At 38.6% G+C, this 12232-nt stretch overlaps 1 protein-coding gene across 11 annotated transcripts in view; it reads right to left on the bottom strand.

Moving 5' to 3' along the window:
- LOC127624282 (receptor-type tyrosine-protein phosphatase kappa-like) overlaps positions 1-10155 on the bottom strand; it is a 247790-nt gene extending 237635 nt beyond the window's left edge. For 9 of the 11 annotated variants that reach the window (XM_052099037.1, XM_052099026.1, XM_052099028.1 and 6 more), the window contains exons 1-2: positions 9988-10155; positions 8332-8358 (exon numbers count right to left, since the gene is read on the bottom strand). In XM_052099037.1, the coding sequence (XP_051954997.1) occupies positions 8332-8358; positions 9988-10060 (100 nt within the window). In that variant the 5' untranslated portion in view covers positions 10061-10155. The remainder of the gene's footprint in view (positions 1-8331; positions 8359-9987) is intronic. The other 2 variants (XM_052099027.1, XM_052099029.1) reach the window with 2 other exon arrangements.
- Between the last annotated feature and the right edge of the window lie 2077 nt (positions 10156-12232).

The raw sequence follows: 12232 nt of genomic DNA, 5'->3' as shown, positions 1-12232 counted from the left end.
ACACAAAACTATTGTGAACGATTGCAAAACTATTGTGAGGGAACACAAACTTACTGCAAGGGAACGCAAAACTTGTTGTGAGGGAACACAAAACGTGTGAGGGAACACAAATTATTGTGAGGGAACTCAAAACTATTGTGAGACCACAAAAACTTATTGCGAGGGAACACAAAACTTGTGGTGAGGGAACACAAATGTGTTAGGGAAAGCAAACTATTGTGAAGGAAATCAAATCTATTGCGAGGGAACACAAATGTGTGAGGGAAAGCAAACTATTGTGAAGGAAATCAAATCTATTGCGAGGGAACACAAAACTTATTGCGAGGGAACGCACAACTTGTTGTGAGGGAACGCACAACTTGTTGGATGGGAACGCACAACTTGTTGGAAGGGAACGCACAACTTGTTGGAAGGGAACGCAAAATTTATTGCAAGGGAAAACAAAAAACTTAATGCGAAGGAACAGAAAATATATTGTGAGGAACGCAAAACTTATTGCGAGGGAACGCAACATTTATTGAGAGGAACGGAAAACTTATTGCGAGGGAACGCAAAACTTATTGTGAGGAATGCAAAATGTATTGTGAGGAACGCAAAATTTATTGTGAGGAACGCAAAATTTATTGTGAGGAACGCAAAATTTATTGCGAGGGAACACAAAATTTATTGCAAGGGAACGCAAAATGTATTGTGAGGAACGCAAAACTTATTGTGAGGGAACACAAAATGTATTGCGAGGGAACACAAATTTTGTTGTGAGGGAACACAAAATTTGTTATGAGGGAACACAAACAATTGCAAGGGAACTATTCTGAAAATGATTTTGAGGGAACCATTTACAAACCATTTGTAAATGGAACGCAAAATGTATTGCGAGGGAACACAAAATTTGTGAGGAACCATTTGACAAAATTTGTGAGGAACCATTTGATATTGCGAGGGAACACAAAATGTATTGTGAGGAACGCAAAATTTATTGTGAGGAACGCAAAATTTATTGCAAGGGAATGCAAAATTTATAGCGAGGGAACACAACATATATTTTGAGGAACGCAAAACTTATTGCGAGGGAACACAAAATTTCTTGCGAGGGAATGCAAAATTTATTGCGAAGGAATACAAATTTTGTTGTGAGGGAACACAAAATTTGTTATGAGGGAACACAAACAATTGCAAGGGAACTATTTTGAAAATGATTTTGAGGGAACCATTTACAAACCATTTGCAAACATTTTGTGAGGGAACACAAAACTTGTGGTGAGGGAACACAAAACTTGTGAGGGAAAGCAAACTATTGTGAGGGAACTCAAATCTATTGTGAGGGAACGCAAAACTTTTGTGAGGGAACAACATTTTTTGTGAGGGAACGCAAAACTTGTTATGAGGGAACACAAACTATTGTGAAGGAACTCAAATCTATTGTGAGGGAACACAAAACTTGTTATGAGGGAACGCAAACTATTGCAAGGGAACACAAAATTTGTTGTCAGGGAATACAAAATTTGTTGTGAAGGAACACAAACAATTGCAAGGGAACTATTTTGAAAATGATTTTGAGGGAACCATTTAAGAAGAAAAAAAATTCTTCACTGACCTCCATACTTTTTAATAAAGTGTATGATAACATATTAGTTTTGTTCAGAGAAACACGGAATTTCAGTGATATTGGTTTGAACTATGGAAATTTGGGTATTTTGACAACCCTTTTCATGACCCTCACAAAAACTACACACAAATTCCACTCTCCTTTCCCCTTTTGCAGACCATACACAGTATTTCCCCTTAAAACATCGACATTTTTCCAAGTGGTTTCACATTTGAGCATTGCATTACAATTCTTGTCCAGTGTGCAATGCTTCATGACCAAGCAATGCTGAAGACTGACGTTTTGCCTCACAGAGTTCAAAGCATTGAAGAACATTGATGCAAATCCTATGAAAAAGCCTTATAGCGATAGTTCAGTGTCATTCTGCCTGACACCTCATGTTGTGTTTTACAGAAGAAAGAACAACACGAGGGTGAGTAAATGATTACATTATTTTCATTTTGGGATGTACTGTCCCTTTTAGGACACTAAACAAGTTTTTTAAGATACTAAACACATAGAGCACTGGCAAACTAGCCTGGTTTCTAATGGGAATAACTTGTGTATTCATTCAGAAAGTCAGCTTAACGAATGTGCTGACAAAACACTCAACATTAGCCAAGAAGACACTTCTGAGAGTCTGAATTTCTGTGAGCTGGATTAAAATCCATACAGTCGTGTAAAATAAAACACTAAAGCACTTGACATACTTGTCAGGTATTGATTCTCTGTGCATAATCTGAAAAACTTCAACGGGGATAAAAAAAATTAAAAAAAAGCTGTCCGAAGACAATACCTGTCCGCTGTAAATAGATTTTGTAGCGAGTATGCAAAATAAGCACGCTGCACACATCTCGCAGCTGCTGTGATAAGCAACTTGCGTCTGTGGCCGAAGCTTTGATTTAATAGTCATCCAGTAAGGCGCTCTGTGACCTGTCAGCAACTAAAGGCAGATAGAACTCTGCAGATGGGGAAATGTGCCATCTTGTCCCATGTGTGAAGGGCCAATTCAGACATGTTTTTAATTTAAAAGACGACATGTTTTCACCAATAAATTATTTGTTTGCTTGCGGCTTCTCTTCTTATCAGGCAGTCTCAGTCATCAGTATTTCAAGATCTATGCACTGTTACAGGGCTCCAGACTAACATGTGAGCTGTCCCAAGTTCTGCAGATGGTGGCACCAGCACCTGATTTGGTAGAACCTGTGGGAGGGTGTGGCCTGGGGCCAATAAAATTTTAAGACAGAAGCAAATAACAAATTGTGATATTATTGTTGTATTGAACAAATAAGTGCTATTTTAATCTCCTGAGACTCAAGTGTGACTGCTGTGTGCATTTTCCATTTCCCTTTTTGGTTTGTAACTAATAACACCAAATAAACAAGCAATTAAAAAAAAATTATAATTGAAGAGTAAAAATATATGTTCTCATATGTGGACAGCAGGACTAAGTTGTGACATTTTAAATAATACCAATCAACAGAAAGTCTTATTATTTACCTGTTCTGCAGAGCTCTATCTGCCTTTAGCTGCTGACAGGTCACGGAGCGCCTTACTGGATGACTATGTTAAATCAAAGCTTCGGCCACAGTCTTATAAAGACAAAACTGGGGATGCTCATATCGATCGACCGCCAATTGGTATCGGCCGATATTCACATTTTAGGAATCGATCGGTGATAAGTAATTTGGCCAATCGCATTAACTGATCACTCATGCTGCAAAAGACGTGTGGCTCCTTTAAGACTTCAGCAGCACTGTCATGGCATAACAGAATCTGAGTTTGGGAATACATAGTGTAATAAGACAACAAACTTGACTCAGCAGCAAAGACGAGCCTTGCTGAAGAACCGCCAGATCATCACCGATCCTCCACCAAATTTCAAGGTGGGTGAGAGACAGTGTGGCTTGAAGGCCTCTCCGGGTCTCCGTCTAACCATTAGACAACCAGGTGGAGGATCGGTGATGATCTGGGGGTTCTTCAGCAAGACTGGAATCGGGCAGATTCGTCTTTGAGGAGGACGCATGAATCAAGCCACGTACAAGGTTATCCTGGAAGAAAACTTGCTTCTTTCTGCTCTGACACTGTTCCCCAACTCTGAGGATTGGTTTTTCCATCAGGACATTGCTCCATGCCACACAGTCGGGTCAATCAAGATGTGGATGGAGGACCACAGGATCAAGACCTTGTCATGACCAGACCAATCTCCAGACCTGAACCTCACTGAAAACCTCTGGAATGTGATCAAGAGGAAGATGGATTGTGACAAGCTGAGCTGCTTGAATTTTTGCACTTTGAGCTGCTTGGAGTGGCATAAAGTCACCCAACAGCAATGTGAAAAACTGATAGAGAGCATGTCAAGACACATGAAAACTGTGATTAAAAATCAGGGTAATTCCACCTAATACTGATTTCTGAACTCTTGCTAAGTTAAAACATTAGTTTTAGTGTTGTTTAAAAATGTATATGAGCTTTTCTACTTTGCATTATTCGAGGTCTGAAAACACGCCATCTTTTTTGTTATTTTAACCAGCAGTGATGACGATCTTGAACTCTTCGCTTTCAAATTACTTCACTTAAAGTGTGATTGTGTCACTCAAGGCTAGGTAGAAGGCCTCGACCGGGACATATCCTAAAGACCACACCCACCAAGAACAAAATCTGACTTTAGTTGCTCATTCATTTGCACTGTTGAGGGATTCTGTGGCCTGACGGGGTGGAGCTCAGAGTCACGCTGCTTCAAGCATGTGATTTATGAAACAGTTGTCACACTTTTAAGTTTCAAGGAATACATTCTGAATGGATAAACTTTTAGTTTTTCTCTATTTGTTTGTAGATTAATTAAGAGTGGAAAGAGATTAAAAACACATATGCAAAAAGGTGATTGAGAATGAATCTTATTTATTTGGCATGTTACGCCAGCAGAGAAGGATTTGCTGGCCCTGAGAATTCACTACTGGTAGATGAATGTGGCAATATCATTAAAGTCAGCATCAGCTTTTTGTTCTTGGCTGACAGTAGTGATACCTGACATGGTCTTTTGCTGTTGTAGCCCATCCACCTCAAGGTTCGACATGTTGTGCATTCTGAGATTCTATTGTACAGAGCGGTTATCTGAGTTAACGTAGTCTTTCTGTCAGCTCCAACCAGTCTGGCCATTCTCTGTTGACCTCTCTCATCAACAAGGTGTTTTCGTCCGCTGACTGCTGCTCACTGGATGTATTTTGTTTTTCACAATATTCTCTGTACACTAGAAACTGTTGTGTGTGAAAATACCAGGAGATCAGCAGTTACAGAAATACTCAAACCAGCCTGTCGGCCACCAACAATCATCAGAATCAGAATGAGCTTTATTGCCAAGTGTGCTTACACATAAAAGGAATTTGTCTTGGTGACAGAGGCTTCCAGTGCACAAACAATACAACAACAACACAGCGATAATAATAAAAAAAATAGAATAAAAATAAAAAGCGAATTCACAATAAGACAATATATATACAGTACTGTGCAAAAGTTTTCGGCACTTGTGAAAAATGTTGCATATTGAGGATGTCTACAAAAATAATGTCATAAATAGTTTTCATTTATCACTTAATGTCATACAAAGTCCAGTAAACATAAAAAAAGCTCAATATTCTGTTGTTTCTGTCTCTTTATATAATCTCAGACTGACTCGATGTTCAGTGGGGGAATCTGTGGGGGCCCTGACATTTGTTGCAGAGTTCTTCAAATCTTTTCTAAAGTAATGTTTGGGAGTCTAACATTTATATTTCCTATTAACACACTAAAACTGAAGATATAAATAACCATGTTAAGACAAATGCTTTTGTGAAGCATCTTATGAGCCTAAGACTTCTGCACAGTATTATATATATGTGTGTGTGTGTGTGTGTGTGTGTGTGTGTGTGTGTGTGTGTGTGTACACACAAGTACAAATACAAATCTGTTATATACAGATGCAAGGGAATGTATGGCAGAAAAGGTAGGGGATGTTAGATGAATACAAAAAGACTAAGCTGTGTATTACACACAATTATTTCCCAATGGGTGGCTTTAATGGTTTATGAGATGGATCGCCTGAGGGAAAAAATATTCCTGTGGCTGACGGTTCTGGTGCTCAGAGCTCTGAAGCGTCGGCCAGAAGGCAACAGTTCAAAGAGGTAAAGAACAGGGTGAGTGAGGTCAAGAGTGATTTTTCCAGCCCTTTTCCTCACTCTGGAAGTGTACATACAGTTCTTAAAGGGAGAGCACGGGGCAACCAATAATCCTCTAGGCTGTTCAAACTCTCCTTTGTAGTCTTCTGATGTCTGATTTCATGGCTGCACCAAACCATACAGTTATAGACTCGATGACTGCTGAGTAGAACTGTATCAGCAGCACCTGTGGCAGGTTAAACTTCCTCAGCTGGTGAAGGAGGTACAACCTCTGCTGGGCCTTTTTCACAATGGAGTCCATGTGGGTCTCCCACTTCAGGTCCTGTGAGATGGTAGTGCCCAGGAACCTGAATGACTCCACTGCTGCCACAGTGCTGTTTAGAATGGTGAACGTGTTTTGGGGTGTTCCTCATTGCCACAGTCTAAATCACTGAGATCACATTTTTCCTCCATTCTGATGGTTGATGTGAAAATGAACTGAAGCTCATGATCCGCATATGCATGATTTTACACATTACACCACTGGCACATGATTGGCTGATTAGATTATCGCATGAATAAATAGGTGTCCAGGTGTACCTAAAATAAAGTGGTTTTATACATAAAATACTGATTCTTGCTTCTGAACAACTATCTAATTGTAATTTGGCAACTTTAAACAGCCATTTGGTGCATAAACCTTTCAGTTAAATTTTGAACTGAAATCTACGCTCGAGTGGCGCTGGACCGTGCTGATAATTAATCCAGGCAGCGGACAGCACTGTTATTGTTTGACATTATTTCCATCATGATTATTTGATCACATTTATTAAATTGTAAAATGGATCTCCTACAGATTTAGATGTAACATGCTCACATTATTCTCACACACTCACACATCATCATAATCCTTCATAAAAATATATTATAAATTATAGCACCTATGACACGACTTTCCTTTTCAAAAGACAACCTGTCATACACAATCTTTTCACAATCCATAATAATAATAAAAAAGAAAACAAAAGAAATCAAACAAGGTCCCTCCAAAAAAAGTCCCATCGTACATTTTATTTATTAAAAATATCCTGTATTATTAGGAAATATGTCACCTTAGAGAAGTTAAATGGTCTTCAAGTTGACTTACAAAAACTATGGCTGAAAAAGTTCCTTGCCTTAAAAATGGCTGCAGACAATCAAGAACCTAAAACATTGTTCTGAATATAAGGATGACAGTCACTGAAGTGCACAGGAGTGATCTCAGAGCATCAGGCTCATTTCCGCCCGGCTGATTAGATGACTGAATTCAAAGGATTGAAATATTTAATGCGGTTTTCCCAAGAATCTACAGTGTGGAAGACCAAACAAACGCTCATACTCAATAAACGTCACTTTGCATCACATCTCCATCATTATATCCACATCGATGACAGAGGGCGAGAAATCAGATGAAACAACGACCTGAAGTGCAAGTATTATATTCAAAACATGGGCTAGCCTTTCACGACTCCATGCACAAATGCCTTGTTAAAGTCAAATTGAAGACCTTGTTTTCTCTCAGCGGTCAAAGTGTAAATCCACACACATACTTTCACACAGATTAAGTATAGTGGATTTTCATTTACACACACACAGCTGTAATCTCAACAAGCAGAAGTCCCTTTTGTGTCTGAGCACTGTTCGCAAGTCTTTTTCTTTCATCGCAACATTTTACATGTAAAACCATTTCAAAGTCAGCACATTCAACCTCTCCAAGTGCTCTAAAGAAATGCAAAATAAAAGTTTCTGTTTGTCCTTCTATATAATCATATTTCTGTGACAGTCTGCTATCAAATTTACTCTGAATTTACCTGGGTAAAATAAATCTTTTTAGAAAAGACTTTTAAATACATGTTCAGTTTCCTGTTCAAGTGCGATTAAAACAGACTCAAAATCATATTGTGTTCATATTAAAGGAACAGTTTCCCCAAAAAGGTGAATAACGACTTACATTTTGGTCTGTTCCTCACACAAAGCTGTAATACAGCTTCAGAATATTTATTTTATATATAATAATTCAAATGGACTACTTTTAGGATACTTTATGGGGCTTTGTTGACGTTTTCGTAGTTTGAAATCTTCAGTCACCATTCACTCTAGCTGCATGGAAAAGAGCTGCAAGATGACAGAATTGTCCATTTCGGCTGAAATGTTCCATTAACGCTTGATGTTGTTAAAATGCAACGATGCGGTTCAAAGGCATGCCAACATGCAGCTCATTTGGGCTTCTGAGGAGAAGGGTATAGCTGCAGGCATTGCTCCAAAAAGGGGCGGGCTCTCCAAACTGCCATTGAAGATATACTGTAGGGAGCTCCTTACCTAACCCTTTCCCTAACCTTAACTGTGAGTGGAAGTGACGCCCATTTTTGGAGTTGGCACAATCCCCTTTTGAAGTAACCCCGCCCTCTTTTGGAGATTCCGCCCCCATTTGAAGGTCTGCAGCTACACCTACTTGCTTCTGGGTGACAGTGTGGCACATCAGGGCGAGGTCACTGGGTCAATTACTCAGACACAGATGCCCTGGACAGATGTTTATGATGATGATGATGATACGGGCACGGATTTACGACTCACCTTTCTCAGCATGTCCCATTTGAGCTGCTTCCAGAGAAAGAGAAAGACAGCGATATCACGGATTAGCTCGCTCATTTCCGAGCATTCAAAGCGAGCTCTGATCCCCCTCTTCATTTCTATAACACACTGGCATAATTACACTAGTCGCTAATCAATCTCAGGCTCCCGTAATTTGCCATTTGTCATCCGTTGTTTTGATTACTCTAATAGAATTAATCTGAGGGTTAGACTCTCTGATTAATTAATCAGCAATTACATAGACAGCTGTATCACCCCCTCCACCAACCCCAGCAGACGGAGCTGTGAAATGAGTTACAGTTAGACAGATGTGAACATCAAACCAAAAGATTATACAGCAATAACACAGGTTATATGCTGCATAATATCAGCTTGAGCAGAGGCAAAACTTGCACAATTAATACATTATGTCAGATTAAAAAAGGCACTGTTTGCATCAGTCCACCCAATGCAATCTGACAATAAAATAAAAAAACATTCTGTAATTTTTTTAATAATTAAAAAACAATAATACTAACAATAATAACACTACAAGTCTGCAAGGTAATTTACAGATTGTAAAGTACAATTTGCTCTTGTGTAATGATTTGTAATGTGAGATTTGAGAGTGCAAATGAAAAACAACTCTTTGTCAAAGCTTTTTCTCAAACATCATTCTGGACAGATATCATATTCCTCTCATTTGCATGCATTTAAAACAGCTCTAACACTACTTTAGCATCAGGAGCATATCTAAAAACAACCAATCACTTGCAATCTAAATTGCTTGATTTGTAAAGACATACAATAACAATGAAAGTGATAAACATTTTATTTGCACGCAAACACACAAACACTCTGAAAACTGAATCTGACTGAACAAGCATTGTTACATGACACATTTATCAAGCAAATCAGCTCGTGCATTTTTAAATACAGAGCTGGGAAAGTTTATCAGGTTGATCGCACCTTTCCCAAGTAAAACATACATATACAATATACACTACATGTACTGGAATCATATTGGAATTTTTATAATTATTAGATCCTATCGGAAAGAAGCTATATATATATAACACATTCTTAACAGATTTTTTGTTATTCTTAAAGGATTCGTACAATCCTACTGGATATTACTTAGGCTAATCTTTCTTAGAACTTGGAATAAAGTGATTATAAGCAAATCTATAAGACTTTATAAATACTGAAAGATGTTTCTTTGAATTCCATGTGATGTCCCACAGTGGCACTTCATCCTAAATACGAATTCTAAAGGGAACGGTTAGAAAAGATCTATCATTTTTGTTTTGTCTTGTCTTATTTTGGAAAGAAAATCCCCAATTGGGATCATATAGGATTGCTTCCCAACACGACATACACTTCCTATAGGATATTGGACTAGCGTTAATCTACGCGCGGTGAACCCCTTTCAGTCTGCCACTGATACCTGAGCGCTCCCTATTCTCTAACACCCCAAATCAACCCGAAACATCAATGCACCACACACATTTCACCTCAAATGTGCCATTTGGACACGTAAGTGAGCTTCAGTTGTCTGAACGCGCGCTCGTGGTACAAACGCATGAAAGGCAACACTCGCGTTAACTTTTCCTCATTCCGCTCCGCGGATCGTTTAAGGTGAGATCTTCAGGCACCTACCTGGTGTGTACTGTGCTCCAGCTCTTCCAAACGCTGTCTGCAGGAGTAATGTGCTTAAAATCAAGGTATCCATATCCGTCGGCTGAGTTGAGAAAGTTTGTAAAAGTGTTGGGAAATGTTCCTTATTCCAGCCGATCCGCGCGCCCCATGCTCGCGCTCTCTCTCTCTCTCTCTCTCTCTCTCTCTCTCTCTCTCTCTCTCACTCACTCACTCACTCACTCACTCTCTCCCTCTCTCTCCGTACCTCGCGCTCGCTCGGATACTCTGTTGCGCTACGAGCGGTAAGAGAGAGAGTGCGCGACGTCACCAGCGCCGTCTCGCTTCACGAGTGGACAAGCGCCCCCTACTGACAACACACACACAAGCTACAAATAATCATTTTCTTTTAATTCTTCATAGCCTCTGCAACTTTCTACAGTTTGTTCGATCTGAACCACTGACAGGCGCTGTAAGTGATTTGTTTTAATAACACACAGTTATTACTCATTGTCCTGAGTCATAACACCTGTTTCTATGACGGCACTATTCTTTACAAACAGAAAGACAAAAGAACGAGTCAGGGGAGAGGCCAATGCTTTTCAGACAACTAGTTGAAAATGCGTTCTGCCTGTCAATCATTAGGTGTGTTTGGGTTTACTCATACGGGATTGGCTGGTTTGATTTTAGAGGGCGGGGTTTTGGATAGAAGGATGGGGACGGTTAGATTTTTTTGTTAATGAACGCTATTATCAATAATAAAACAATGCAAAGATGTAAAATATAAGATAATGAACATTACAATCTAATTTAAAAATAGGGATGTTTTTAAAGTAAATAAAAATAAAATTGCAATCTATTATAGCCTATTTGTTCACACTCTAGGACTTCTAAAATATATAGGCTATATTATAAAATACATAATAATAATAATAATAAACAACAAATAATAACTAACTCAAAATGTTAAAATCAATGTATTTCTTCACTTTCAGGAACACTTCAAACCACGCAGTTTTGACACTTTGAATTAGGATTTATTTATTTATATAGGAAGCCTATATTTTGTATTGATCCAACAGGTCAATCTGTAGCGTTATGTTTTGATCTGCTGTTGGTCATATTTTTTCGTTATGCATATTGGTACTCACTAAAATCAGTTGGGTTAAAAATGACCCAACACTTAGCCCAATGGTGGGTTGATATAGCACCGACCCATTGCTGGGTTATTTTAACCCAATACAACCCAATTGGGTAGCAAGTATTAGTATTACCCAAAAAATTGGGTTTGCAAAATGTTGCTTTAACCATTGTAGTATTATTAGTACTATTATTATTGTTGACATTATTATTATTATTATTATTATTATTGCTGTGTATATAAATTATAATGCACAAGATACAAATATCTTAAAAATGCCTAATTTCCATTAAATTAAAAGTTGCAAACATTTTCATTAATTAAGTAAATTGTTGCAATTGTGTTATCAATTTACTTCCTTTTTATCATTAAGTTACTTACAATCATGTTTCAATTTACAAGAACCACTACAAAAAATAAGTAGGCAATGGTGTAATATTGCTGGCAAGGAGATGGAGTGACAAACGCAAGTGCAGTTTATTAAACAAAAGTGAGATCCAAAAACCCTAACATGAAACATAAACATGAACATGACTAAACTAGACTTGACACAAACAAAACATGACTTGACTAAATCTTGACTTGGCTTGCCTTAAATAAAACAAAACTACAACAAAGTTACATTAACAATACTCCACATAGGACAATGGCAAACATGACGGCTAAAATACATTGACATGGGTAACAAGTTAACAAGACCACCAATGAAAATACAAGACAGAAAACCAAGCCAAGGTGGAGTTGTAGGGATGGAGGTGGGCCTGGACCAGTGAGCAGAGGTTTGCTTGTGACATGGCATGGAGCAGTCTGGGGTTCGACTGAAACATGACGTGGAGCAGACTGAAGCTTGGCTGTAACATGGCATGGAGCAGTCAAGGGTTTGGCTGAGACATGGCATGAAGCAGGCTGAGGTGTGGCGGTGACATGGCCTGGAGCTAACTCTGGTGTGGTGGGGACATGGCCTGGAGCTTTTTTATTTTTATTAATGTTTCAAGGTTCCACTTGTGAAGTGTTTCCCTCACATATGAATCCATCACATCCTATTTAAAAAATACAGTTCATATAAAGTGAATTAACAACTTGTAATTTCAATTTCAAGCAATGGCTTCATTAACGAGGTGATCATAA

This window comes from Xyrauchen texanus, chromosome 30, assembly GCF_025860055.1.
Source record: "Xyrauchen texanus isolate HMW12.3.18 chromosome 30, RBS_HiC_50CHRs, whole genome shotgun sequence".
Classification (NCBI taxonomy): Eukaryota; Metazoa; Chordata; class Actinopteri; order Cypriniformes; family Catostomidae; genus Xyrauchen; species Xyrauchen texanus.
Note: the sequence above shows the minus strand (reverse complement) of the source record. Positions and strands in the feature narration are given on the sequence as shown.